Source organism: Xyrauchen texanus, chromosome 6 (genome assembly GCF_025860055.1).
Source record: "Xyrauchen texanus isolate HMW12.3.18 chromosome 6, RBS_HiC_50CHRs, whole genome shotgun sequence".
Lineage (NCBI taxonomy): Eukaryota > Metazoa > Chordata > Actinopteri > Cypriniformes > Catostomidae > Xyrauchen > Xyrauchen texanus.
In genome coordinates, this window is record NC_068281.1 from 832,995 (window position 1) to 847,994 (window position 15,000).

The 15,000-nt window shown below is 43.5% G+C and overlaps 1 protein-coding gene across 1 annotated transcript in view; it reads right to left on the reverse strand.

Annotated features, from left to right (window-relative positions):
* The window catches only part of LOC127645051 (uncharacterized), a 247,267-nt gene that overhangs the window by 11,364 nt on the left and 220,903 nt on the right, over nucleotides 1-15,000 (reverse strand). Inside the window, 5 exon segments of the mRNA XM_052128568.1 lie at nucleotides 1,021-1,194; nucleotides 1,472-1,621; nucleotides 4,404-4,539; nucleotides 5,375-5,529; nucleotides 10,913-11,029. Of these exon segments, the coding sequence (XP_051984528.1) occupies nucleotides 1,021-1,194; nucleotides 1,472-1,621; nucleotides 4,404-4,539; nucleotides 5,375-5,529; nucleotides 10,913-11,029 (732 nt within the window).

A 15,000-nucleotide genomic window follows, 5' to 3' on the forward strand; every position in this document is an offset into this window, starting at 1 on the left:
TAGGGAGTGTAGAGTCACATGGGGTAACCAAATTGGTCCGGTTGCTAGGGAGTTTAGAGTCACATGGGGTAACCATATTGTCCGGTTGCTAGGGAGGGTAGAGTCACATAGGGTAACCAAATTGGCCCGGTTGCTAGGGAGGGTAGAGTCACATAGGGTAACCAAATTGGCCCGGTTGCTAGGGAGGGTAGAGTCACATAGGGTAACCAAATTGTCCCGGTTGCTAGGGAGAGTAGAGTCACATGGGGTAACCAAATTGGTCCGGTTGCTAGGGAGTTTAGAGTCACATGGGGTAACCATATTGTCCCGGTTGCTAGGGAGGGTAGAGTCACATAGGGTAACCAAATTGGCCCGGTTGCTAGGGAGGGTAGAGTCACATAGGGTAACCAAATTGGCCCGGTTGCTAGGGAGGGTAGAGTCACATAGGGTAACCAAATTGTCCCGGTTGCTAGGGAGTGTAGAGTCACATAGGGTAACCAAATTGTCCCGGTTGCTAGGGAGTGTAGAGTCACATAGGGTAACCAAATTGTCCCGGTTGCTAGGGAGTGTAGAGTCACATAGGGTAACCAAATTGTCCCGGTTGCTAGGGAGTGTAGAGTCACATAGGGTAACCAAATTGTCCCAGTTGCTAGGGAGGGTAGAGTCACATGGGGTAACCTCCTCGTGGTGGTGATTAGTGGTGCTCTCAATGGGGCGTGTGGTGAGTTGTGTGTGGATCGTAGAGTAACATGAGTCTCCACATGCTGTGAGTCTCCGCGGTGTCATGCACAACGAGTCACGTGATCAGATGCGCCGATTGACGGTCTCAGACGCGGAGGCAACTGAGACTCGTCCTGCACCACCCGGATTGAGCCGAGTAACCGCGCCACCACGAGGACCTAGTGAGTAGTGGGAATTGGGCGTTCCAACATTGGGAGAAACGGCATGTCTTACGCTTCCCCTATAAATGCTCTCCCACAGTGCAGCTAAAGCGGTGTAAGTTACTATAGTACTCTTTATTTAATAAAAGTATTCCCGTACATCCATGAGTGCGGCGTTGATATAGTTGCTGCTCTCCCCGTCTATAGTGATGAGGAACGGCAGACAGCGGTCGGGAGGAAGAACATCCATACAGCGATTCTTCTCGTGATTCCGCGGCAGGAGAGCGATGCTGCAGTCCTCCACGCGCAGAGTCGGGGTTACCATGTTTAAAGTCTATCAACACACACACACACACACACACACATTTATTTCAGTGCTTTAAACATTAATGCAAACACTCATATTGCACCAGAGTTACAACAGGAATGAAATCAAAGCTGTGCATCAAAGTCAAATCAAATTTGCAAGAAACTCTTTATTCACTGTAGACGTCTAGAGAAGTAAAGTCTGGATAAAACATTAAATAGCTCCTAAACACACAATTTCTTTGTTTAGATATTACAAATAAACAACGATATTTCCTGAATGTCATGAGTACAATTAAAGTTACCCTGAACTCCTCTTTGATTGGACTAGAGTTGGTCTGAGGGTCCAATCGGTTCATGTCGTAGTAAACTGAGCGAAGCTGATTGGCCGGGATGGTGGTGTCACCACAGAGACACGCCTCCAAAATGGCATCATGGATAAACACATACTGCTCCTGACAGAAAAACATCATCCGGTACAAATCAAAACAATTTATAAATGACATTTCTAATGAAAATGAAGTTTTCTTTTGTGACTATTTTCATGATATTTAAGCACATTTGACCTCAGAACTCTCATTAGTGTAAAACAATCCTCATTATCATTGCTGTAAATATATATGTTTATATTATATATATAAAATAAACATAACAATAATATATATAATAATAATAATAATAAACAGTATATATATATATATATGTTTATATTATATATATAAAATAAACATAACAATAATATATATATAATAATAATAATAAACAGTATATATATATATGTTTATATTATATATATGTAAAATAAACATAACAATAATATATATAATAATAATAATAAACAGTATATATATATATATGTTTATATTATATATATAAAATAAACATAACAATAATATATATAATAATAATAATAATAAACAGTATATATATATATGTTTATATTATATATATGTAAAATAAACATAACAATAATATATATAATAATAATAATAATAAACAGTATATATATATATATGTTTATATTATATATATAAAATAAACATAACAATAATATATATAATAATAATAATAATAAACAGTATATATATATATATGTTTATATTATATATATGTAAAATAAACATAACAATAATATATATAATAATAATAATAATAAAAAACAGTATATATATATATATGTTTATATTATATATATAAAATAAACATAACAATAATATATATAATAATAATAATAAACAGTATATATATATATATATATATATATATATATATATATATATATGTTTATATTATATATATAAAATAAACATAACAATAATATATATAATAATAATAATAATAAACAGTATATATATATATATGTTTATATTATATATATGTAAAATAAACATAACAATAATATATATAATAATAATAATAATAAACAGTATATATATATATGTTTATATTATATATATGTAAAATAAACATACGATAATATATATATATATATAATAATAATAATAATAATAATAATATATAATAATAATAATAAACAGTATATATATATATATTTAAGAAAACATTTTTGATTTTGGGGTGAAATATGAGCTGAAGATGTTTTGTAATATTTTTGCGAGATTCAAACTAATATTGAAAAGCAAATGAAATGATTTTGTGCAGATTTGCTGCTTGTGTTTGCTGCAGAAACACTGAAGAACACAGCAAAGACTTTCAGCTCTTTAATATTCATTAGTCTGAGAATACAGATGCGACTGTGATTGCACTCATCTGCGTAAAACAGACATCAAACTTTATTAGCGGCGAAACATCAAAGCCCGTTTGGCAAATCATCGTAATATTGAAATGATCTCAGATCCTCCGTCAGTCCGGGAGAGTGTGTTCAGAAGCGACGCGTCACAGCGAACGCAGATGCGATGAAGCGTTTGACGGAAATCATTCCTGAAGTGGCATTCTGAAACAATCTTGTCTTGTCACTTTTCGCTACATTCTGACGAAGGGAGACTTCAGTGAACTTTGACCTTTCTGCCGGAGCATCCAATCAGAAGCCGGCGGTGATGTCACACTTAACAACAACGCAATCAAAAGTGCAGCTCTGTTCGTAATGAGTGAACATTCACCCCCGAATCTGCAACACCAATGAGTCAATGCGGATTATTAGTGACAGATCAAACGTGCGTGTTAAAAGGTAACAAGCGCCCGTAGGGGGTCAAACCGCGCCAAAACACCTGCGAGGGGAACACAAGGTCACTGAACTTAAGGAGGGTGAATCCGGCAAACATTAGTGATGTGCGTTCTCAAATACCACCTCAGACGTCATCGGTGGAACGTTTGCCCATTAAACGCAATGATGCCTGTAAACAGAATCACAGAGGAATGACGCCTTCAGTGAAACTGCGGCCGCTCCAGATGGTGTGCGCTCAGAAGTCTGGAGAGCTTCATAAACCCGTCAGCAGTTGTAAAATGAGGCGGGCGAGTGCAATAATCACATGAGCACCTGCATTGTGCTGCACTCGAGGGACTGATGAACTCTGGAGAAGTGTTGAGTGTTTATGACGTGCTAATCGGTTAAAATCACAGCAGCGTGTTTGACATGCAGGAATGCGATCTGACTAAATGTGCATTTACATTTTCAAGAGGCTCATTTCCTGCAGTTTCATCCCCTTTATATGATGTCTTTCTGACCAATGCCTTCCATTGTTACCCATTTTCTGACTTGTGTATGTGTGGCAGCACTGCAGTGATGTTCCTCAAACATTCTGGTTAGTGGCTCAGTGGTTGAGGCTCTGGGTTACTGACCAGAAGGTCGGGGTTCAAGCCCCAACACCAGCTTAATCGACAGCATGACTACGGCCCACAATCTGTCTGGACGCGGAGGAATGTCCGGCATCTGCGAGGGGATTAGGGGCTCCCTGCCGACCGTCTGGATCGCGGAGGAATGTCCATTGCTCTATAGTTTTATATTGTTTTGTATAGCTTGTGAAAATGTTTTATATTGAAGCACATCTACATGTATAATTCTATAGAAGTACAAGATCAATACATTTACTATTTACTATCCAAAAAGGCGCTGTAAAGACTGTTTTGTTTTATGCGTTCATTCTCGTAAACAGCTGATATAAAACAAAAGCGCCATGACAACGGTAAAGCCGCTCTGATGCAGCATTTCATTTCCTCAATCTATTGTAAATCTGTTTATTTGGACATTTATTTGACTCGATGAGGCGGAGTGAATACCTCTGTCTGGACCATGTTGACCCGGCGTGACCTCAGCTCTCTCACACAGTTGTAGATGTCAACGACACCTTCTCGCTCGGCCATGTCCAACATGATGTCAATCACAATGAAGCAGCCTGTTCGCCCCGCCCCCGCGCTGTTGGTGGGCCAATCAGAACAGAGATTCAATCGAAATAACATTTAAATAATGACAACACATGTGAAGAGACATTAAAATAGTCCAAATCAGTTGAAATGTCAAGATAAATTGACAAACTGTATTTTAAAGGGTTCCTACACAATTTGACCAATCAATTTCCATTTTTTCTCCCCAATCTGTAACGCCAATTCTCAATGCGCTCTTAAGTCCTCGTGGTGGTGTAGTGACTCGCCTCAATCTGGGTGGCGGAGGACGAATCTCAGATGCCTCCACGTCTGAGACCGTCAATCCGTGCATCTTATCATGTGACTTGTTGAGCGTGTTACCATGGAGACGTAGCGCGTGTGGAGGCTTCACGCTATTCTCCGTGGCATCCACGCACAACTCACCACACGCCCCACCGAGAGCGAGAACCACATTATAGCGACCACGAGGAGGTTACCCCATGTGACTCTACCCTCCCTAGCAACCGGGTTGCTAAGGAGACCTGACTGGAGTCACTCAGCACGCCCTGGATTCAAACTCACGACTCCAGGTGTGCTAGTCAGCGCCAATACTCGCTGAGATACCCAGACCCTCCCTAGCAACCGGGGCCAATTTGGTTGCTAAGGAGACCTGGCTGGAGTCGCTCAGGGTGCCCTGGATTCAAACTCACGACTCCAGGTGTGATAGTCAGTGTCAATACTCGCTGAGATACCCAGACCCCCATCAATTTCCTAGCCATGAACTTTACAGGCCTGAAAATCTAAATCTGACAATTCCCTGATAAAAGTGGGAACTCTGGTTTTATGTTTGTGGTTTGGAAAAGTCAAAATGATGTGTGAAGTCACACCTGCAGTGAACCACGATTGGCCCGGTGTTCGTGGGTGATTTGGTTTTCACCCGGCGCACGAACCCCAGCAGTCCTGTAGCGTGATACGGAACGCCGTGATCTGGCCAGCCGGTGAAATGAAACTGGCTGATCTCACGAATCTCGTGGGCTCCTCGCTGTCATTCGGACACAGAGAGAAACTCAGATTCAACACCTGCAGATCCTGAACACCTGAGCATCACTAATGAACAGGGACTAAAAATGGTTTAAGGAAGGAAAACAAAAACAGAACCGAAAATGGGAACAAAGTCATTTTCAATTGTTCCGGAGTGAAAACGTTATTGTTTAATGCTGATAACTGGTTATAACCGGTTAATGTCATTCCGATCATTTTCTCATGAAACTAAAGGCCAAATGGTTTATCACAGCACATTTGTGTAACTACACCTCTTTGTGTTGCGCTAAAAATGAAACGTGTGTTTTGATCCTGAAGGAAACATTTATTTCCCTAATCGCCCGTCGTGGATGTTCAATCTGTGAATGAAGACTTTAACAAGTATACATACAGTAATTCCTACATATTCTTATGAGGGGTAAAAAGTACATTTGAAGTAACTTTTATTGTTAGATGTGATACATTAACACAGATTTGATGCTGCTGGGTTTTGACTCAAAGCAAATCTGTAATTCAAATTTTACTACTTTAATTAAAACTCTTAATTAACTGTATACTTGTTATTATTTTTATGCTGATAAATTCACCACACAGGAAACTATTTTATTTCTTATTTTCACTTATTGTTGAAGAGGCATGTGGATTATTTTAGGCTTGATTTCCAGACCAAGTCACTTGTAACACAGCAATTGGTATTTCATTTTTATACCAATGATACCAATGTGTAACGCCCAATTCTCAATGCGCTCAAGTCCTCATGGTGGCGTAATGACTCGCCTCAATCCGGTTGGCGGAGGATGAATCTCAGTTGTGTCTGAGACCGTCAATCTGCGCATCTTATCACGTGACTTGTTGAGCGTGTTACCATGGAGACGTAGCACGTGTGGAGGCTTCACGCTATTCTCCGCGATCCACGCACAAATAACCACACGCCCCACCGAGAGCGAGAACCACATTATAGCGACCACGAGGAGGTTACCCCATGTGACTCTACCCTCCCTAGCAACCGGGCCGATTTGGTTGCTAAGGAGACCTGACTGGAGTCTCTCAGCACACCCTGGACTCAAACTCACGACTCCAGGGGTGATAGTCAGCGTCAATACTCGCTGGAATTTAATTTTAACATTATTAACCGCTCTATTATTTTGTTATAACCAGTTACCATTTGGAAAGGAGGCTGCGGAACTTGTAAACCTGAACGAAAAAATACGATTTTTGCTGATAACGAACCACAATGAAAAACATTCAGTTTGAGTCCCCGCTAATGACATCACACACTTGGGTTTACGCTTTAGGGGAAAGGTTAGGGGAAGGGTTAGGTTAAGGGGAAGGGTTAGGTTTAGGGGTTAGGGGAAGGGTTAGGTTTAGGGGTAAGGGTTAGGTTTAGGGGGAAGGGTTAGGTTTAGGGGTTAGGGGGAAGGGTTAGGTTTAGGGGAAGGGTTAGGTTTAGGGGAAGGGTTAGGTTTAGAGGAAGGGTTAGGTATAGGGGAAGGGTTAGGTTTAGGGGAAGGGTTAGGTTTAGAGGAAGGGTTAGGTATAGGGGAAGGGTTAGGTTTAGGGGTTAGGGGTAAGGTTTAGCTTTAGGGTAAGGGTTAGGTTTAGGGGAAGGGTTAGGTTTAGGGGAAGGGTTAGGTTTAGGGGTTAGGGGTAAGGGTTAGGTATAGGGGAAGGGTTAGGTTTAGGGTTTAGGGGAAGGGTTAGGTTTAGGGGAAGGGTTAGGTTTAGGGGTAAGGGTTAGGTTTAGGGGTTAGGGGAAGGGTTAGGTTTAGGGGTTAGGGGAAGGGTTAGGTTTAGGGGAAGGGTTAGGTTTAGGGGTTAGGGTAAGGGTTAGGTTTAGGGGTAAGGGTTAGGTTTAGGGGTAAGGGTTAGGTTTAGGGGAAGGGTTAGGTTTAGGGGTTAGGGGTAAGGGTTAGGTTTAGGAGAAGGGTTAAGTTTAGGGGTTAGGGGTAAGGGTTAGGTTTAGGGGTAAGGGTTAAGTTTAGGGGTTAGGGGTAAGGGTTAGGTTTAGGGTAAGGGTTAGGTTTAGGGGTTAGGGGTAAGGGTTAGGTTTAGGGGAAGGGTTAGGTTTAGGGGTTAGGGGTAAGGGTTAGGTTTAGGGGTAAGGGTTAGGTTTAGGGGTTAGGGGTAAGAGTTAGGGGTTAGGGGGAAGGGTTAGGTTTAGGGGGAAGGGTTAGGTTTAGGGGTTAGGGGTAAGGGTTAGGTTTAGGGTAAGGGTTAGGTTTAGGGGAAGGGTTAGGTTTAGGGGTTAGGGGTAAGGGTTAGGTTTAGGGGGAAGGGTTAGGTTTAGGGGAAGGGTTAGGTTTAGGGGTTAGGGGTAAGGGTTAGGTTTAGGGTAAGGGTTAGGTTTAGGGGAAGGGTTAGGTTTAGGGGTAAGGGTTAGGTTTAGGGGTAAGGGTTAGGTTTAGGGGAAGGGTTAGGTTTAGGGGTAAGGGTTAGGTTTAGGGGAAGGGTTAGGTATAGGGGAAGGGTTAGGTTTAGGGGTTAGGAGTAAGGGTTAGGTTTAGGGTAAGGGTTAGGTTTAGGGTAAGGTTTAGGGTTTAGGGGAAGGGTTAGGGGAAGGGTTAGGTTTAGGGGTTAGGGGAAGGGTTAGGTTTAGGGTAAGGTTTAGGGTTTAGGGGAAGGGTTAGGGGAAGGGTTAGGTTTAGGGGTTAGGGGAAAGGGTTAGGTTTAGGGGTAAGGGTTAGGTTTAGGGGTTAGGGGAAAGGGTTAGGTTTAGGGTAAGGGTTAGGTTTAGGGTAAGGTTTAGGGTTTAGGGGAAGGGTTAGGGGAAGGGTTAGGTTTAGGGGTTAGGGAAGGGTTAGGTTTAGGGTAAGGTTTAGGGTTTAGGGGAAGGGTTAGGGGAAGGGTTAGGTTTAGGGGTTAGGGGAAAGGGTTAGGTTTAGGGGAAGGGTTAGGTTTAGGGGTTAGGGGAAAGGGTTAGGTTTAGGGGTAAGGGTTAGGTTTAGGGTAAGGTTTAGGTTTAGGGGTAAGGGTTAGGTTTAGGGGAATGGTTAGGTTTAGGGGTTAGGGGTAAGGGTTAGGTTTAGGGGGAAGGGTTAGGTTTAGGGGAAGGGTTAGGTTTAGGGGTAAGGGTTAGGTTTAGGGGAAGGGTTAGGTATAGGGGAAGGGTTAGGTTTAGGGGTTAGGAGTAAGGGTTAGGTTTAGGGTAAGGGTTAGGTTTAGGGTAAGGTTTAGGGTTTAGGGGAAGGGTTAGGGGAAGGGTTAGGTTTAGGGGTTAGGGGAAGGGTTAGGTTTAGGGTAAGGTTTAGGGTTTAGGGGAAGGGTTAGGGGAAGGGTTAGGTTTAGGGGTTAGGGGAAAGGGTTAGGTTTAGGGGTAAGGGTTAGGTTTAGGGGTTAGGGGAAAGGGTTAGGTTTAGGGTAAGGGTTAGGTTTAGGGTAAGGTTTAGGGTTTAGGGGAAGGGTTAGGGGAAGGGTTAGGTTTAGGGGTTAGGGGAAGGGTTAGGTTTAGGGTAAGGTTTAGGGTTTAGGGGAAGGGTTAGGGGAAGGGTTAGGTTTAGGGGTTAGGGGAAAGGGTTAGGTTTAGGGGAAGGGTTAGGTTTAGGGGTTAGGGGAAAGGGTTAGGTTTAGGGGTAAGGGTTAGGTTTAGGGTAAGGTTTAGGTTTAGGGGTAAGGGTTAGGTTTAGGGGAATGGTTAGGTTTAGGGGTTAGGGGTAAGGGTTAGGTTTAGGGGGAAGGGTTAGGTTTAGGGGAAGGGTTAGGTTTAGAGGTTAGGGGTAAGGGTTACGTTTAGGGGAAGGGTTAGGTTTAGGGGTAAGGTTAGGTTTAGGGGAAGGGTTAGGTTTAGGGGTTAGGGGTAAGGGTTAGGTTTAGGGGGAAGGGTTAGGTTTAGGGGTTAGGGGAAGGGTTAGTTTAAGGGGAAGGGTTAGGTTTAGGGGTTAGGGGAAGGGTGCGGTTTAGGGGAAGGGTTAGGTTTAGGGGAAGGGTTAGGTTTAGGGGTTAGGGGTAAGGGTTAGGTTTAGGGGGAAGGGTTAGGTTTAGGGGTTAGGGGAAGGGTTAGGTTAAGGGGAAGGGTTAGGTTTAGGGGTTAGGGGTAAGGGTTAGGTTTAGGGGGAAGGGTTAGGTTTAGGGGGAAGGGTTAGGGGGAAGGGTTAGGTTTAGGGGTTAGGGGAAGGGTTAGGTTAAGGGGAAGGGTTAGGTTTAGGGGTTAGGGGTAAGGGTTAGGTTTAGGGGAAGGGTTAGGTTTAGAGGAAGGGTTAGGTATAGGGGAAGGGTTAGGTTTAGGGGTTAGGGGTAAGGGTTAGGTTTAGGGGAAGGGTTAGGTTTAGAGGAAGGGTTAGGTATAGGGGAAGGGTTAGGTTTAGGGGTTAGGGGTAAGGGTTAGGTTTAGGGGAAGGGTTAGGTTTAGAGGAAGGGTTAGGTATAGGGGAAGGGTTAGGTTTAGGGGTTAGGGGTAAGGGTTAGGTTTAGGCTAAGGGTTAGGTTTAGGGGAAGGGTTAGGTTTAGGGGTTTGTGGTAAGGGTTAGGTTTAGGGTAAGGGTTAGGTTTAGGGGAAGGGTTAGGTTTAGGGTTTAGGGGAAGGGTTAGGTTTAGGGGTTAGGGGAAGGGTTAGGTTTAGGGGTTAGGGGAAGGGTTAGGTTTAGGGGTAAGGGTTAGGTTTAGGGGTAAGGGTTAGGTTTAGGGGTTAGGGGAAGGGTTAGGTTTAGGGGTTAGGGGAAGGGTTAGGTTTAGGGGTAAGGGTTAGGTTTAGGGGTAAGGGTTAGGTTTAGGGGTTAGGGGTAAGGGTTAGGTTTAGGGGTAAGGGTTAGGTTTAGGGGTTAGGGGAAGGGTTAGGTTTAGGGGAAGGGTTAGGTTTAGGGGTTAGGGGAAGGGTTAGGTTTAGGGGTTAGGGGAAGGGTTAGGTTTAGGGGTAAGGGTTAGGTTTAGGGGTAAGGGTTAGGTTTAGGGGTTAGGGGTAAGGGTTAGGTTTAGGGGTAAGGGTTAGGTTTAGGGGTTAGGGGAAGGGTTAGGTTTAGGGGAAGGGTTAGGTTTAGGGGTTAGGGGGACGGGTTAGGTTTAGGGGGAAGGGTTAGGTTTAGGGGTTAGGGGAAGGGTTAGGTTAAGGGGAAGGGTTAGGTTTAGGGGGAAGGGTTAGGTTTAGGGGTTAGGGGAAGGGTTAGGTTAAGGGGAAGGGTTAGGTTTAGGGGGAAGGGTTAGGTTTAGGGGTTAGGGGAAGGGTGCGGTTTAGAGTTAGGGAAGGGTTAGGTGTAAAGGTAACAGTGTAACTACATATTTAATTAAATGCAGTTACTTTAAATGTAAGTACAATGCAACAACACGTGCATACATAATCAGTACATTGTATCAATAGCTTAAGTAAATATTAGCTAAAGACACCTAATATAAAGTGGGACTGGCTTTTTATTAATGGCTGTAATCAGTTTACAGATTTGAGTCACACGTCTCACCTTCTCAACTGCAAATGTTCTGATGACATATTCCGACAGAAGTTGAGTTTCGATCAGCGTCACCTTTATGTCTCTGTAGATCTCAGTGTCGTCCGGCCAGTACTTACAACATTTCACCTGAGGTTCAAAAAAAGAAAAAAAGATTTGGGTCATTTCTACTATACAAACCATCATATTTAACCAACTTAACTGATGATGCGCCGTGGATGGCCACCTCGTCGTGGAGCTCTCCAATTCTTTTGCTGTCTTTTTTTGTTTGTCCTGTGTTTACTTATTTTCTTCCAATCAGTTTTACCAGGGACGAACTGCTGAACATTCATCAGAACATACCAAACAATCTTTTCCTGGTTTTTGACTATTCTGGACATTTTAGTCGGAGGCGCAGCAGTGTTGTTCAAGCGCACTGAGAGACGCAAGTGAGGGAAGGAAGCTGGCACACTGGTCAAGATCCGACAGGATGACATTCGAACAGCACTGACGAATATTCATCTAGCGAACCTCCGCTCTCTTCCTATCAAAACGGACTAACTACATCTCCTCACCAGTGCAAACAAGGACTTTTCAACCTCTTCTGCCTTGTACTTCACAGAAACCTGGCTGAGTGAAGCCATACCGGACAGCACGCTACATCTGCCGTCAGACGGCTTCCATCTGTTCAGAGCGTATCGCGGAGATAACGGGGAAAACAAGAGGCGGTGGAACATGCTTTTACATCAATGCAAGTTGGTTTACAGATGTAACAATGTTAAAGAAGATATGCTATCCTAATTTGGAAGCACTCTATCAACTGTAAGCCCTTCTGCTCACCGTGGGAGGTTTCCTTGTTTATTCTGGTGAGTGTTTATATCCCGTCACGCGTGTGTGAACGCAGCACTGCACTGACTGGAGTGTTTTTGAGGCTGCAGACACCAATCTGGACGAGCTCACAGACACATCATATATCAGTTTCTGTGAGGATATGTACATTCCTACTAGGACTTATTTAACATTCAACAACAACAAACTGTGGTTTACAGAAAAACTCAAACAGCTTCGTCATGCCAAAGAGGATGCTTACAAAAGCAGGGACAACATCTGTATAATCAGGCCGAAAACACACTAAGGAAATTAAAGTGGCTAAAAGAAGCTGTTCTGAAAAGTTGAAAAACAAGTTTTCAGCTAACGACCCTGCATCAGTGTGGAGAGGCCTAAAAGACATAACTAACTACAAGACACCATCCCCCAACACTGTAGTTGACCAACAACTGGCTGATGACTTTAATGTGTTTTACTGTAGATTTAAATGGCCCAGTCTCACACCCCACACCCACTCTGACCTTCACACAAAAATCAACACCTCCTGCAATCCCCCTCCTGCTACTCAACCTGCACTTAAGATCTGTGAAGATGATGTGTGCCGGGTCTTCCAGAAACAAAAGACAAGGAAAGCACAGGGCCCATATGGTGTTTCGCCCACTTGTCTAAAGTCCTATGCTGACCAGCTGCCCCCATCTTCACACTGATCTTTAATAGATCACTGGAGTAATGTGAAGTTCCCCGCTGCTTCAAACGCTCCACTATCATCCCCGTCCCAAAGAAACCAAAGATCAAATGCTCTGACAACTGTGGTCATGAAGTCATTTGAGAGACTGGTGTTGGCCAACCTGTAGGACATCACTGGACCCTTTCTAGATCCCCTTCAATTTGCTTATCTGTGGATGATGCAGTCAACATGGGATTGCATCATATCCTGGAACATCTAGACAGACCAGGGACATATGCAAGGATTGTGGACTTCATTTCGGCTTTTAACACCATCATCTCAGCTCTCCTGTGGAATTGTGTCTCCAGCTTTCAGACAGACAGCAGCTAGTGAGACAGGGGAAATTCACTTCCAGCACCTGTATGATCAGCACTGGTTGCTGTATGACTGCACCACCAAGAACCCCCCTGTCAAGCTCCTGAAGTTTGCAGATGACACCACTGTCATTGGCCTCATCTGAGATGATAATGAGTCTGCATACAGAAGGGAGGTTGAACGGCTGGCTCACTGGTGCAGAACACCCCAACACTGACCCCCCTCACCATTCTAAACAGCACTGTGGCAGCAGTGGAGTCATTCAGGTTCTTAGGCACTACCATCTCACAGGACCTGAAGTGGGAGACCCACATTGACTCCACTGTGGAAAAAGGTCAATCAGAGGTTGTACTTCCTTTGCCAGCTGCCACAGGCACTGCTGATCCGTTCTACTCAGCAGACATTGAGTCTGTCCTCTGCACTTCTATAACTGTCTGGTTTGGTGCAGCTACGAAAACAGACATCAGAAGACTACAAAGGACAGTTCGGTCTGCTGAGAGGATTATTGGTTGCCCCCTGCCCCCCCTTCAAGAACTATACACTTCCAGAGTGAGGAAAAGGGCTGGTAAAATCACTCTGGACCCCACTCACCCCCTTTCTGAACTGTTGCCTTCTGGCCGGCGCTTCAGAGCTCTGAACACCAGAACCGTCAGACACAGGAACAGTTCAAACTATACTATAAATACATGCAATACACAGCCTGGTCAGTTATATTATTTAACCTATCCAACCTCTTCTGTATTACATACTATATCAAAATATGAGAAAGTTTTTCACCGTTTTTCACTTTCTCTCACCAAAAATGTTTCAAACATTACAAATTGGGAATATTGTTTGAATTTTTTTCAATTGATAGAATTTCCCCAGAGTCCTCAATAGCACATTCCAGGAGTTCCTCCAGGAAGTGACATCATTTTGGTGGGAAGACAACAACACAAGCATCAGTATTAGCAATAGTTGATGAATTCTGTGACGTCCTGTGCTATCAGTTGGTTTCGCTCTCTCTAAATCAATATATTTTGTTTGCAAAATGACATTAATCAGTATAATCAAAATGTGAATACAAGGTTAAAGATATGGACGTTTTTCACACTCATGCAATCAAGCTCGTCAAACCCTCACTGAGCAAAGAGCTCTACATTTCCATCATCTGCTCGTTTTATTGCTATTATTTGAAAAATCAGCTATAATTAATAAAGTGTAGAAGTCTATTTTATAGAAATACTTCCTTAAAAGTTACAGTTGAAACGGAGCTGCAGATCACTACACTACACACACACACACACACACACACTCACGCACGCACACACGCACACACACACATGCATGCACACACACATACACACATGCATGCACACACACACACACACACACACACACCTCACACTACCGCACACACACACATGCATGCACACACACATACACACATGCATGCACACACACACACTCACACACACACACTCACACACACACACACATGCATGCACACACACACACTCACACACACACACTCACACACACACACACATGCATGCACACACACACACACACACACACATCACACACACACACACATGCATGCACACACACACACACACACACACACACACACACTCTCGCGCACACACACACACACAGGCATGCACACACACACTCACACACATGCATGCACACACACACACACACACACACACATGCATGCACACACACACATGCATGCACACACACACACACATGCATGCACACACACACACATGCATGCACACACACATGCACACACACACATGCATGCACACACACACACATGCATGCACACACACACACATGCATGCACACACACACTCACACACACACACACATGCATGCACACACACACACACACATGCATGCACACTCACACACACACACACATGCACGTGCACACACACACATGCATGCACACACACAGACACACACACACACACACACACACACACACACACACACACAATCTCACAAATCAGCTATAATTAATAAAGTGTACAAGTGTATTTTATAGAAATACTTCCTTAAATGTTAGAGTTGAAACGCAGCTGCAGATCAACATTGACTCAAAATCAGACGGATGAACAAATCACAGCTAAACTAGCCGCTCAAGTTTAGATCATCAACTCAATTAACCTGATATCAAGAGCACATGAACAGCATCTCTCACTCGCTGTCAGCGCACACATCGACACACGTGTTACTCGCATGTGCACACACTCGAACG